General features: G+C 33.3%; 1 protein-coding gene across 9 annotated transcripts in view; it reads right to left on the bottom strand.

Annotated features, from left to right (window-relative positions):
- Positions 1–2,318: 2,318 nt before the first annotated feature.
- Positions 2,319–12,485, bottom strand: part of CDC14B (cell division cycle 14B) — a 140,303-nt gene continuing 130,136 nt past the window's right edge. For 2 of the 9 annotated variants that reach the window (XM_023497304.2, XM_012542652.3), the window contains 2 exons: positions 12,137–12,253; positions 2,319–5,445 (listed from right to left, as the gene is read on the bottom strand). In XM_023497304.2, the coding sequence (XP_023353072.1) occupies positions 5,406–5,445; positions 12,137–12,253 (157 nt within the window). In that variant the 3' untranslated portion in view covers positions 2,319–5,405. Of the gene's footprint in view, positions 5,446–11,306; positions 11,578–12,136; positions 12,254–12,485 lie in introns of those variants that run through there. The other 7 variants (XM_003761313.4, XM_023497301.2, XM_023497297.2 and 4 more) reach the window with 5 other exon arrangements.

The following is a 12,485-nucleotide window of genomic DNA, read 5'->3' as shown; positions in this document are numbered from 1 at the left end:
TCTTAAGTGTTTGAAACTTTGTCATTGATATAGTGAGAAATATAAATGTAAAAATAGCTATAAAAAATGTTAAAAATAAATTCCTAATATTCCCTCAAGAACTTCTGGTTTCATGTATTTCATTTCCCCCTTAATGTATTTAATAAAATATTTAAAAATAAAAACATCTTCAGTTACAAATGGGAAGGACTTTTTCTTCAACTTTTATTCAGTCCAATTAACAAAGTACATCAATTTTGAGCAGTCATCTTGGAGGTAATCTAACCCCCTAAATAGGTTACATAGTTTGCCCAAGGTCACACAGAAATTATGTTGGCAAAGCTGATATTCAAGCCCAAATTTTCTGATTACTCAAGAAGTGCCTGAGTTTAGAGAGTCTTTGGAAACACTATCCTTTCTCACATTTGAAAGCACATTGATCAAATATTGGTGTTGCATTGCAGATATTTTCTCATTGAATCACCATCGTTTCCTGATGGCCATGAGCCAAATATGTTTCTTCTATTAGAATGTCAGTGTACTAAACATTTCATCTTCCCATAATCAAGCCAGACCATCTGGATGACTCCAGAGGTTGCTTGTGCATCCAGAGTGCACTCAGAAGTGGGCCAAAAGTGTATTTGATTGCTGATTTCAGATTCTAGCTGTGTCTCTTTATACTACACATATCAAGAGTATGCTATATTTGGGCAAGGGAGACAAAGCATAATGTCACGTGGAAAGAGTCAGGGGACATTAATACTATTAACACTCAGCGGTGTTGGTCAAGTCATTTAATATTTACTTTTTCCTTTGTACAATGAGAGTAAGCCTAAATGATTTCTAAGTTAGCGTAAATGATATGTAAAACACTTTCTACTCAGTTTGTGATTTTATGATCATTTGACTTGACCTTAAATATTTCTATTAATCTGAATTATTTCCTAAAAGGAAAAGAATCACATATTACTTGATGCCAGAATGGCAAGTGTTCACTACAGGATTTTACTTAAAATAACTTCCTCAGTGTAAGATGCTTCCTGTTCTTACCTCAGGAAAATGATTTGTGACCAAGGCTACAAATGATGAATTTTTTCTACAGTTTTTGATAATCGGTAACGCAATTTTAAATTAAGAAAATAACGCAGTAGTTTCTGGTTAATAGTTTTAATTGTACATGATCTTGGGCATACAATTTTCACTATTGAACATTTTATATAAAAATTACAATACAAGATTTTCAAATGAGACAATACTTATTAAACTAGCTAGTTTACAAGACATTATGAAGCTTTACCTGAAAAATACCTTAAGTAAAATAAACATTCGCTCTACAAGTTCCCTCTGATTTAAAAAAATGAATAGAAATGTACATTTCAATTTAAAAAAAAAATCAAGACAATGGTTAAATAAATACTGATTAATCAGTTACACTTGAAAACTTTATAACCTATACATGAGTGCACATTTAGATAAAAGTTTGCAAATTATTAATATAAAATTGCAGTACTCAAATCAGATGAACTGAGCTGCTGTCAATATTTTTCCCCTCTATGAACTGGAAATAATTTTCAATAAACTATTGTGTCCAGTCTTTAAAAACACATCTGCAGCATTTCCATTTAGCAATATGGAGAATACAAATATCTGGAGAGAAGGGGTGGGAGAACTAACCCCACTCATTATTTGGTGAGAAATAATTTTCATTATGAAAGAGTAAAGAAATAAAACACTCATCAAGGTCGTGCTAAGCAACAACTATTTAAAAAAATTTTTTGATAAAATTTAATGGGGTTGAGGAAGGGAAGGGAGATATGGTATGAGAAAGGGTATATGAAAATAGAAATTGAAACTATTTTTCACAAACTTCTTTTGAGGAAATAGCTTGTTGCCCATAGAGAAAATATAAATCAAACGAAAGGCATTATTATCCTTTGGGCCTTCCTTATAGGAGAATGTCTCCCAAGAAAGCAACAGCTCCACAGTGAGCATCACAGTGGATTGTACTTCAGTCTCAAACATTAGCCCCAATCATTCTGATGGGGAAATTGATTCCTAACTAAAAACATGGAGGAAAGAATCGAGGTAGAAATTTTGGAAAAAGTTTCCCAGGAAATTCCCCATAGGAAGGGAGTGAGGGTTAGTGTTAAGTTTTAGGATTGTGAAGTTTAGGAGAGCAACCACACTGGTGAACAAGAAAGGCTACTTGTTGTACTGAGGCAATGCTTGGTGAAACCATTATTCACAGGTAGGTTAAAAAAATACTTTCTAAAATTTTAAACCTGGCAGATAAGACGAATCTATCTATAATCTTCCTTTTCAGCTAAGGGTTTTTATAGGTTTGTTTTTTAAACTTTTCTTCACTTTCCTATAGGCAGATTTTTAACACTTCATTGATTTGGTGGGTTTTTTTTTTTTTTTTGTTTGTTTTGTTTTTTTGAGAAAAGGAAGAGATAATGAAAGTTACTTTCATAGTCAAAATAAATCAGATATACATTTCTATTTTTGAAAATTTCTTTTAAATTTCACTATCTCAGTCCCAAAGAGATTAAAGATGTACTAAAAATATTTTAACTTGTTTAATCATGAAATAATACAGAGTGGCCAAGACAAATCTAGTAATGTTGAATGTACTTTTTGGTTTGTTTTTTTTGGGGAGGGTGGAGGTAGGAGAGATGTTACTGAATTTCATCATGGTTACAAGAGCAACACATGGGGAATTTCCTTAACCAATACAAAGTAGCACATTCACTTCAATTTAGGTTCTTTTTGAAAAGCCAATATTAAAACATCAATAAGTTAATAAATTTACTCAGAATAAGTACATAATAAAAATTGGACTTGAATCCAGATCCTATTTCTGTGGCTAGTTTTCTATCCACTTTTTTATGGCACTGGGTATCCTTTGATTAGGAAATTTTATCTGACAAAGAGTTTAAGTAATGCTGCTACAAAATGGGCTTAAGAGTAAGAAACCTTAGAAGAACAATTTGGTTATATTTTTGGAGATCAAAAAGCAAAAAAACAAGAACAAACTGACTTCTAACAACAGGAATCTTTCCAGCAGCCATACCCAGATGCTTCTTAATCCCAAAATATGTCGTCCTCCCTCCACTCCCACCCACACGCTCTGTCGGCTGTTTTGTTTGGCACATACCAGCTCAAGTCACTGAGGGCGGGCCAACAAAGAAATTCTTTTTAACCAAACTCAGACTTCCTATGACTAATTCTGGTATGAACAAAGCAGATGAACCTAAAATATGAGGGAGAAAAATCCTTCCTGACATTTAAAATGGTTAGAATTTCAAGAAAGGCTGAGTTGAGGGACTCATCATGTGATGGCAATTTGGAGGCTGAAATTTATGGTAGAAACAAACATTTTAGCCAAGATTTGCCAAAAAAGGAAAAAAGAATTGTCTTAACTAGTCTTGGAAACAAGTTGCTCATTTTGGAATGATGGAGAGTAAGAGATTTTCCCATTTTGTTTTAAAAGGCCAATAAGCTGAATATGGAAACTATGTTTTAGATTTTAGTTTGATTATATATATATGATTATTAATAGAGGAAAGTCTTTAAAGAAATGAAAGAATAAAAAAAACAGGCCTGAGAATTGGAGGCTTAGTTTTATATTTGTTTTTTATAATTGTGTGCTTCTCCCCTTTCCCCTCCTCTCCCCCCACCATAATACAGCAGAAAAGTTTTTCCCCCTATGTGGCCTACAGAGGAGGAGCCTCTAAAGGCACAAGGGGAAATGATTCTAATAGCCAAAGTCCTAGCAGCCACAGTTTCTAGTACTACCCTCAAATCTTTAGGATTATTTTGTGCTAAACTGCAAGAACCTATGTCAGCTATCAACATTATCAGTGTTATATGAGAATTATATGAGAGAATTAACCTCTTGCCCCCCAAATGAAACCACTGCTCTAAAGTTTTTTTTTTTTGTTGTTGTTGTTGTTGTTCGTTTTTTGCATTTACAGGCTATAATTACAATCATCCTTCAGGCCTAATAGGGCCTTTTTTTTTTCTTTTAACAACAGCTCTTAAAAATAAATTAGATATAAAAATAAACATGGCTAACATTTATTCTATGCATTTGTATTATATTATAAAAGTATCCATTCTCTACAAGATTTCAATGGTCCAACTTCTCAAACTAGATTGCCTGAAACTGGTCTAGTGAAGTAACAATTGTACACTTCATTTCATGTGCATGTAGAAAAGAAATATATGTGAATTCAGGATACTCAAATATTCTTTGCCATTGGGCCCCCACAGCTATAAGATACATCAAGTTTTAAATTAAATTTTTGTAAATTTTTGTCATTTAATATTCACAGAATGTACTCTGCTTCGTTAGTTTGAAGGCACTATACAAAGAGTTACATTTTTGTATACCCTAAATAAAGGCAATAAGTGAAGTCTCCATATTTACTAATAACTGAAATCCATAGATGCAAGTAATACATAGTTTGAAATTAAGGAGATCAGATAAGGAAAAAAAGGAAAAGCAGAATTCAATTAAAGCAGTACCTTAAGAAAAATTTAAATCACTTGGTAATTTTTGTTTTGTAAAGGGAAAGAAGCCACAGTATTTTTTTTTTTAAGAAAAGTTTTCTATATTACTGGGCAACAAAACAGTGACCAGTCACAGAGCACTTATGTACTTACGAAATGGTCTTAAAAATGAGAAATGAAGTTATGCAGCATTTGAACTATTTGAAACCAGTTTTCCTTCTTGACCTTCTAAAACAATGATCATATTCTTTCTCTAGTTTTCAAATATTCTCTGAAACAATCACTTTGTACCAAAACACATAACAGTGTTTATATACAGTTAACTAGTAAAACACTTTTTGGTGGAAACCAAGCAGTTTGGTGGTATTTGGTTAATTACCATGAAATAAATCAAATTATAGCAAATCAAGAAAAAATACACTTTCAATAAAGCAGTTTCTCCTTTTACATCTTAATAGAAGATAGCAAAGACAAACAGAAAAATATACAGAAGCTTGCCTTGGATTCTCCTTTTCTTTGGAGGCCAAGAGCTAAAAATGATTGCCATCACAATTTATACACATGCACCAACAGACTCTTGGACCCTCTTGACAACAGAGGGCTTCATATTTACACCTGAGACTAAATTTACAATACATGACTTTTGTTTGCCACTTCAAATATTTCTTCACACAGAGATTTGAGTTCTCCATCAAATCACTGGCTTCAAAACTCATAATATGAATAAATTCAACGAATTGAACTCTTGTGTACATTTTCTTCATTGACCAAGTCTCTTAGCTGGAAGCAACTAAGATTTTTTTTTTTTTTTTGCTTTTTGTTTGGTTTTCAAACAAATTGTGCTGGGTCCTATAGTTTTCCTTTTTCTAGAAGATTCCTTCAGTTCCGGCCACATTTTTTATTTTATAAACTTAACGCAAGACTGCTCTAGTCCTTGGAATGGAGTGGCTACTGGGGAAACAAAACAAAACAAAACAGGCTATTTAAAATGTGTAAAAATGTCCTGTATTCATATTATTGGTCCAAACACAAAAATGATACACAACATTCTAATAAAAACATTTTTGCCAATACATGCTAAAAATATCAACATAATCTTAAATTTTACAATGTTAAATGTTATAACTAATGTTTTTTAGTGTGGTACAATTATTAAACATAAAAGAACAGACAAGTGATTCAATTCTGGAAGAAAAAAGCATTAAAATAATCAAAATGCCATAATTTATATAATAAACACATTTGATACAAAGCATTTCTTTTGTTTACTTCCCTCTTAGGAGCTAAACTATAAGAAAAGAGAAACTGATATTTTTGTTATACCTGATTCTTTGTGACCTCATTTGAGATCCTGGCAAAGATATGGTTTGGTTTGTAATTTCTTTCTCCAGTTTATTTTACAGAAGAGAAAACTAAGGCAGACAGGGTTAAGTGACTTGCCCTGTATCATACAGCTAAGTAAGTGTCCAAGATTTGAATTTAGGTCTTCTTGACTTCATGTCCAGCACTCTATATCCATTGAGCCACCTTAACTACTCCAGTAAGGCTAAGTAAAAAGATATTAACTATTTAAAAGACAGAATTAGGAAATGGAAAAAGGCTGATAGCAAATCAAAGAACACATCTCTCTTTCTTATGAAGTAGTATTTGGATACATTACCATCCTTAATGAAATCCACTCTCATTATGGAAAGGCAGAGACTGGACACTCAATAAAGAAAAACTGCATCTCAAAATGTTGTAGATTGTTCTAATTCCTCTCATATCACTTAAGTGCAAAATAATAAAAGAGTTAAAAGGCGCATGTGTGTGAGGGAGTGGTGGGGGGGGGAGAAGGAGGAGAGAAAGAAAGGTTATAAAAAGCAAATGCTTTAACTGGATCAATTTAAAGTTCAAATCCTGTCATGGAAAAAACAGATTCGGGATGACTGCCATCACTGATTAACATTCTAATTTCCACTAGAATAGTTTTTATTTAACTTGCTTAAATTTCACAGTCTCATGTTGGGTCTAAATTGTCAGATTTATTAGTGGAGTTAACCTTCAACTTTAAGAAGGTGATTTACTGACTTTGCCAAGCAACCAGATCCAATATTCATTACCTCCTGCCATTGGAAAAAAACAATAGTCAACAAGCTAATGATACTGGCATTGTTACAACCAGATGCACTTTGACATCTAATCAGAATAGCCAGAAATTCTAAAGTTTCAGAAGCCATTGTACTCAAGATTTATATCTAAGTTCCTACCACCACAAGGCAAAAAAAACCACAAAAAAACAAAACAAAGAACCAAGGTAGTGACAATGAAGGAAATGTCACAAATAGGAAGTTTTTTGGTAAAGAAATCTAAAAATGGAAACATTTCCAAAAGAGTAACAACTATTTAAATTTTATAACCAACAGGACTTAGGCATTTTCTTTATTATAGCAAACATGTAAAATTATATTCATTCAGTGGCAACACTGATTAATCAGGATAACCTGGGTTTTTATTTTGTCTTTGACACATCTTGGTTGAGTCTGACTATGAAAATCAATTAACTTCTCAACATTCTAGGCACTCTCTAAGATAAGAAATTGAAGACAAGGTATATGGTAGAAAGTTTTCTCACTAAGAGCTCCCTACGGGAAACCTCACCAGGCCTGGACACGGAAAGGATTGACAGATTGATAGCTCTTTCTCAATAATTTAATAAGCTAGGAAGCAAAAACCAGATGGATGACCTGAAAAGGCAGGTGTTAAAAGAAATAACAAAAATAGTCTTATAGTAGAACTGAATGAATTTGTACATAGAATGGCTTCCCAGGAAAATCAGTGATGCCTGACTATGAAGACCTTGTAAAGAAAAAGATTATTTAAACATAAGATCTACTTGAGAATCAAAATGAAAACAAGATAATGAAATAAGATTCCTGAAAACTTACCAGCCAGCCCTACAAGAGGTGATCTGCACTAAAAATCAGTGTGAAAATTCTATTCATTTCCTAATGAAAACTGAATATAGATAAATCTTATGAACTAGCTAATAAATGGATTTAGTCACAACAAGAAATGTTTAAACATTCTTGCATATCAAGGGATCAATATTTTATCACTTTCATTCTGAAGATGTAGTGAATAGAAAAGCATGTAACTCATGTCCAACCTAACACTTCAAAGTTAATTGACTGTTGGTCAATCTGCTGACTTGCCACTTATCAAAGCAGGATTTAAGTGTCATTTCCTTCCATTTAAATTTCTGCAGTTTATCAGAAGCTTGTGGCAAAAGATTTACATAGCTGTAGATATATGGGTGTGTATATACGTCTTTCTATTGTTCATGCTTGAAATGTTAAACATAGTGGGATTTCCTCTAGAATGAGAGGGGGCTTGGCTAACACATATGCTTTATTTCTTCTCTCAGACATAGTGGATAATTCTTTATCAATTTGGCAAAGAAGCTCTCCAAAGTTGTAAAATTCTGCAACCTGAACAAAACCAATGGGAAGTCATTTTATGAATTTCAATAAGAGCATTTATGGAACATCTGAGCAGGAAAACCACTTCATAAATAGAAGCAAATAAGTGACAGAATTACCATGTAAGTAGAGCACAAACACATGAATTGCATATCAAGAGAAAGCCTCAGAGACAGAAACTATTAGTATAAACTTCAGGCCCTGAGGAAGCTACCTAAAATCCCAGGAGAACAGGGTGTGATTTTTGTTATAAATCTTTAAAACAGATGCCAACATTTAAAAGTCCTTACCTTAGCTGATGACTAAAATGATTATACACACATTTTCCTCCTCCAAAATTTACCAAAAACTAGGTCACAGGTTTTTTCCTTTCAACAAAAGATAGTAACTATACTTCACATAAATTATTTATTCAGAATGCCTGTATGGTTGTGTTAATTTTGAAGAAATTAATCCTTTGGGTAAAAACAAAACAATTTGCCTGTACAAATACAAGCAAATAAGAAGCAAAGAATTTGTTAATTATGTGAATAAGTAATTTTTCATAACTTCTGCTTTGTAATCTATTTCTCCACTGCCCCAAATCTCCTCCTTTCAAATGAAGATTTGAGTAACTAGCAAGTCTTTCTCACAGCTATGCAAACAAATGTGTCTGAATCTTTTCAGGAACTCAACTCTGAACCTCCTTAAAGGCAACCATCTCTTTTCTCAGATGTCAGAAGTTGCAATTATTAATTTGAGTTCTGCTCTTGATGCTCTCTCTGCTGGATGTGTTGTTTCCTACTGAGTGCGTAGCTCTGCTGCAAAATGGCCACTGGAGAAAGAAATCCTATACCTGATTCTTTGTGACCTCATTTGAGATCCTGGCAAAGATATGGTTTGGTTTGTAATTTCTTTCTCCAGCTTATTTTACAGAAGAGAAAACTAAGGCAGACAGGGTTAAGTGACTTGCCCTGTGTCATACAGCTAAGTAAGTGTCCTCTGTTTGAAGCACAAGGATCATAAAAAAACTGCTCCTGGTTTCCCTACTTCCAGGGCAGGCAAACTGAACTAATATTCTCTGTCTGTACCTTTTTTATTTGCGGGGAAAGGGGCTGCAAGGTTAAGTTACTTTTCCAGTTCATACAGCAAGTAATTGCCAAATATGGGAGGTAGGATTTTTAACTCAGTCCTCCTGACTCCAGGGCCAGTATTTGATCCATGCAACCTAGCTGCTCTTACATCGAATTCTTTTTGATACTATTTCAGAAACATGACCAAAATTCAGCTCACTGATGACTAACGCACCTTTCCATTCCTGTAGAGAAGTTTCTTCAGATTTTGCAAATGGATAACAGAATATAAACATGTTTTTGTACTTTAATATATTAAATGTATTAATATTTGATTGTACTTTAATATGTACTTTGCTATCTGTTATATTAATAATAATTATATACAGCTCTCTATCCACTATACCCCTCAGACAAAGATTGTTAATCTGGTTTTTTACTTTCTATTGTTTAGATCAATAGAGTGGAGAAGAACAAAACTCCTCCCTACATTTATTATGATGGAAAAAATGCATTTAATGTTAATGAAATGGCTAAGCCAATTCTGTATGCCACCTTTAAAATTGCTGAATTTTATCTATCCATGCAGATCTTTTCTTCCTTTTACTCTCACTCAAATAGATATAGGGTGATGTTCATAAAATTCCTTCTCCTGTGTTCTATGTGCTCATTTAAGTAGTTTATTTCTAACATATCTCTGGAAGAAAAGTATTATTGGATAAAAGCATAGAGTAGGAATAAGAAATGAGTCTTTAAAGTATCATGAAATGATTTACAGTTTCTTAGACTAAAAATACTGCACTGAGAAATAAGGCCTTTTAAAAAACAAATCAAAAAACCCCACCTAATTTCTATGTCTTTTGAGAATATAAATTAACAAGGAAAAAATAAGCTCTTCAATTCAACAAAAAGCATGCAAACAAAGCAATCATGTTTTGCTGTTTTTCTTTTCAATTAGAGTCTACATGGGAACTTTTAGGGGGATGCTAGCATTGCAAATGCCCAATCAAACAATCCAACATCAAAAAACATTATTCAATTCTTTCCCCCTGTACCTTCTGCATCCTTTACAACATACCACTTGTTTCAATACATTTGATGAAACATGAATTTCCACTTATACTCTTTGTCCTGGGTGGTACAATGAATAGAGAGCCAGACTTGGGAGTCAGGAAAATTCCTTTTCTTGAGTTAAAATCTCATCTCAGACGCTTACTAAGTGTGATCCTGGACAAATCTTAATTTAACTCTGTTTACCAGAAGGAAATGATAAATCATTCCAGAATCTTTGACAAGACAGCCCCAAAAGGGTCAAGAAGAATAGGATACAACTGAAACAGGAGAACAGCTACTGGGCTTGTTCTAACATGTGAATTCATCTCTGAATGAGGGCTTTGGGACAGGAAACTCTCTTCATTAAAGATTATCACCAAATCCCTTATAAATTATGACCTTGCAGAACGGCCTGAAAGTACAGCAAGGCTCACCACCCAATGAAGCATGGCTAGTAGATTTTAAAGGTAGTAGTTGAAGCCAGATTATCTTAATCCTGAAGGCCAAGTGCTATCCACATTCAAAGAGAGAATTAAAGATCAAAGCACAGTATTTTTATCTTTTCTTGTGATGTTAGCTGCTAACATTTTTCCCCCTTGAGTTTTTTCTCTTTGATTTTTTTTTTTTGCTCAGCATGACAAATAAATATATATCTGATTGCTTGTTGTTTTGAGGAGGGGGAAGGGAGGGAGAAAAATTTGAAACAGAATTAGAAAACAAAGTTTTTCAAAGGTGAATGTGGAAAACAATCTGTGCACATATTTGGAAAACATATAACACCATTAAAATTTTTTAAAAACAATATTGCACCTTCGTAAAGCCTGTAATACATGTTTGCCTTTTCATAAATGTGTCTGTTAGGTGTGGGTCTAAATTGAGTTCCCTCCATGATTTGGTAAACAACAGGAATTAGAATTTAGATCTTGCCTAAAGCAAAGTTCTTTTTAGTATGTGACATATTTGATCTCCTCCTGATGTTAGTGCATATTCAAGTCTGAGAAAGAGAATGCTGTACAGTATGAATTAGTTGGGACATAATAAAAGAACAGGTAGGTAGAGAATTAGCCTTGGAGAAAGTGGATCTTAGTTCGAATCCACTCTGCCATTGGGCAGATTCTAGACAAAATCATTTAAGCTCCATAGGCATTATTTTCATTCTTGAAATATGAAAAGTGGGAACCCTCCCAGTTCTACTTTATATGCCTTTAAAAAAAAAAAAGCAAGCTCAATAATAATGAGCAATTAAAAAAAAAAAACCTAAGAGGGTTACTATATAGAACTTTGTACTTTGCATAGAACATATATCTCATCTGAGCTTTATAATCACCCTATAATAAAGAAATATTGCACATTATTTTACAAATAAGAAAACTGAATTGCAGACAGAGTGACTGACTCAAGGTGACATTATTAAGTAGCACAACCAAGATTTGAAGTTATATTATTTTCTTCAGAATGAATTCCATTTCCACTCTATTCCCTCTTCAATAATAACTCTTCTATGTTAAGAATAAAGCCTACATGGGATAAATGATATGGATGTTACATTAATTTTGTTATATAGTTATTTTTTAATCATGGGAGGCTAATAAAAATTGCTAAATTCAAACTGGCAGAGCTTCTGAGTGAGAAAAAGAGAATAGTCACAAAGGAAAATGCAGTGGGAAGCATATTTCATCATAATTGTCCACATTAGCTATCTCAATGATTTGGACAATCTCACAGTCATAGGAAAGAGTTCTTTCAAACCTTAACAAACAGCTCTGAGATCATTTAGTAAGAATCCGTGAGAGCACAGCCAATTCCTACTTAAAAACATGTCAAAAATGGGAGCTCAAAGTTCCTACTGTCCACAACCCATCTACAGCTAAACAAAAGCATGACAGAACATTAAAAGTTTGAGAAGTTAATAGTACATTAAAAAAGAAAGGCAGCTTTTGAGTATTTTTTGGTCCCTGTAAATCTACTTCCTCCCAGGTTAATTCCAATTCCAGTAGTGGACAAGGTATGGTCCAAAAAGCTGTGCTAAAAAAGCAAAGGATGCATCTTTTTAAAAAGGTAAGACTCTTTGCTCACCTTTTAAAACTGCTTTTTCTTGCAGCAGATCTGGTAGTTCTTTGAAAAATGCCTGAACTGTCAGAAATGTTAGGTTCAGATGTTTTACTGCTCTGAACACTGGACTGAAGAATTACTCTGAAAAGTTAGAAAAAATAAAATCATATGAACTGTTATCTGTTTTCATATTGTTGACAGACCATTTTTGTTTTAGCGTAAAACATTTTCATTATGGATTGACATGTTTCCAGGAACAAATTTGTTCACAGATGCTGAACCATGTTTTGTAGCATATGTGATCTGTAATCAAAGCCATTCTTAATGTCTCAAGTGTTGTCTATTAATCCCCCCTTCTCAGGAGAAATATCAG

The sequence above is a fragment of the Sarcophilus harrisii genome, chromosome 1 (assembly GCF_902635505.1).
Source record: "Sarcophilus harrisii chromosome 1, mSarHar1.11, whole genome shotgun sequence".
Taxonomy (NCBI): domain Eukaryota; kingdom Metazoa; phylum Chordata; class Mammalia; order Dasyuromorphia; family Dasyuridae; genus Sarcophilus; species Sarcophilus harrisii.
This window is presented reverse-complemented; position numbering and strand designations above follow the sequence as displayed.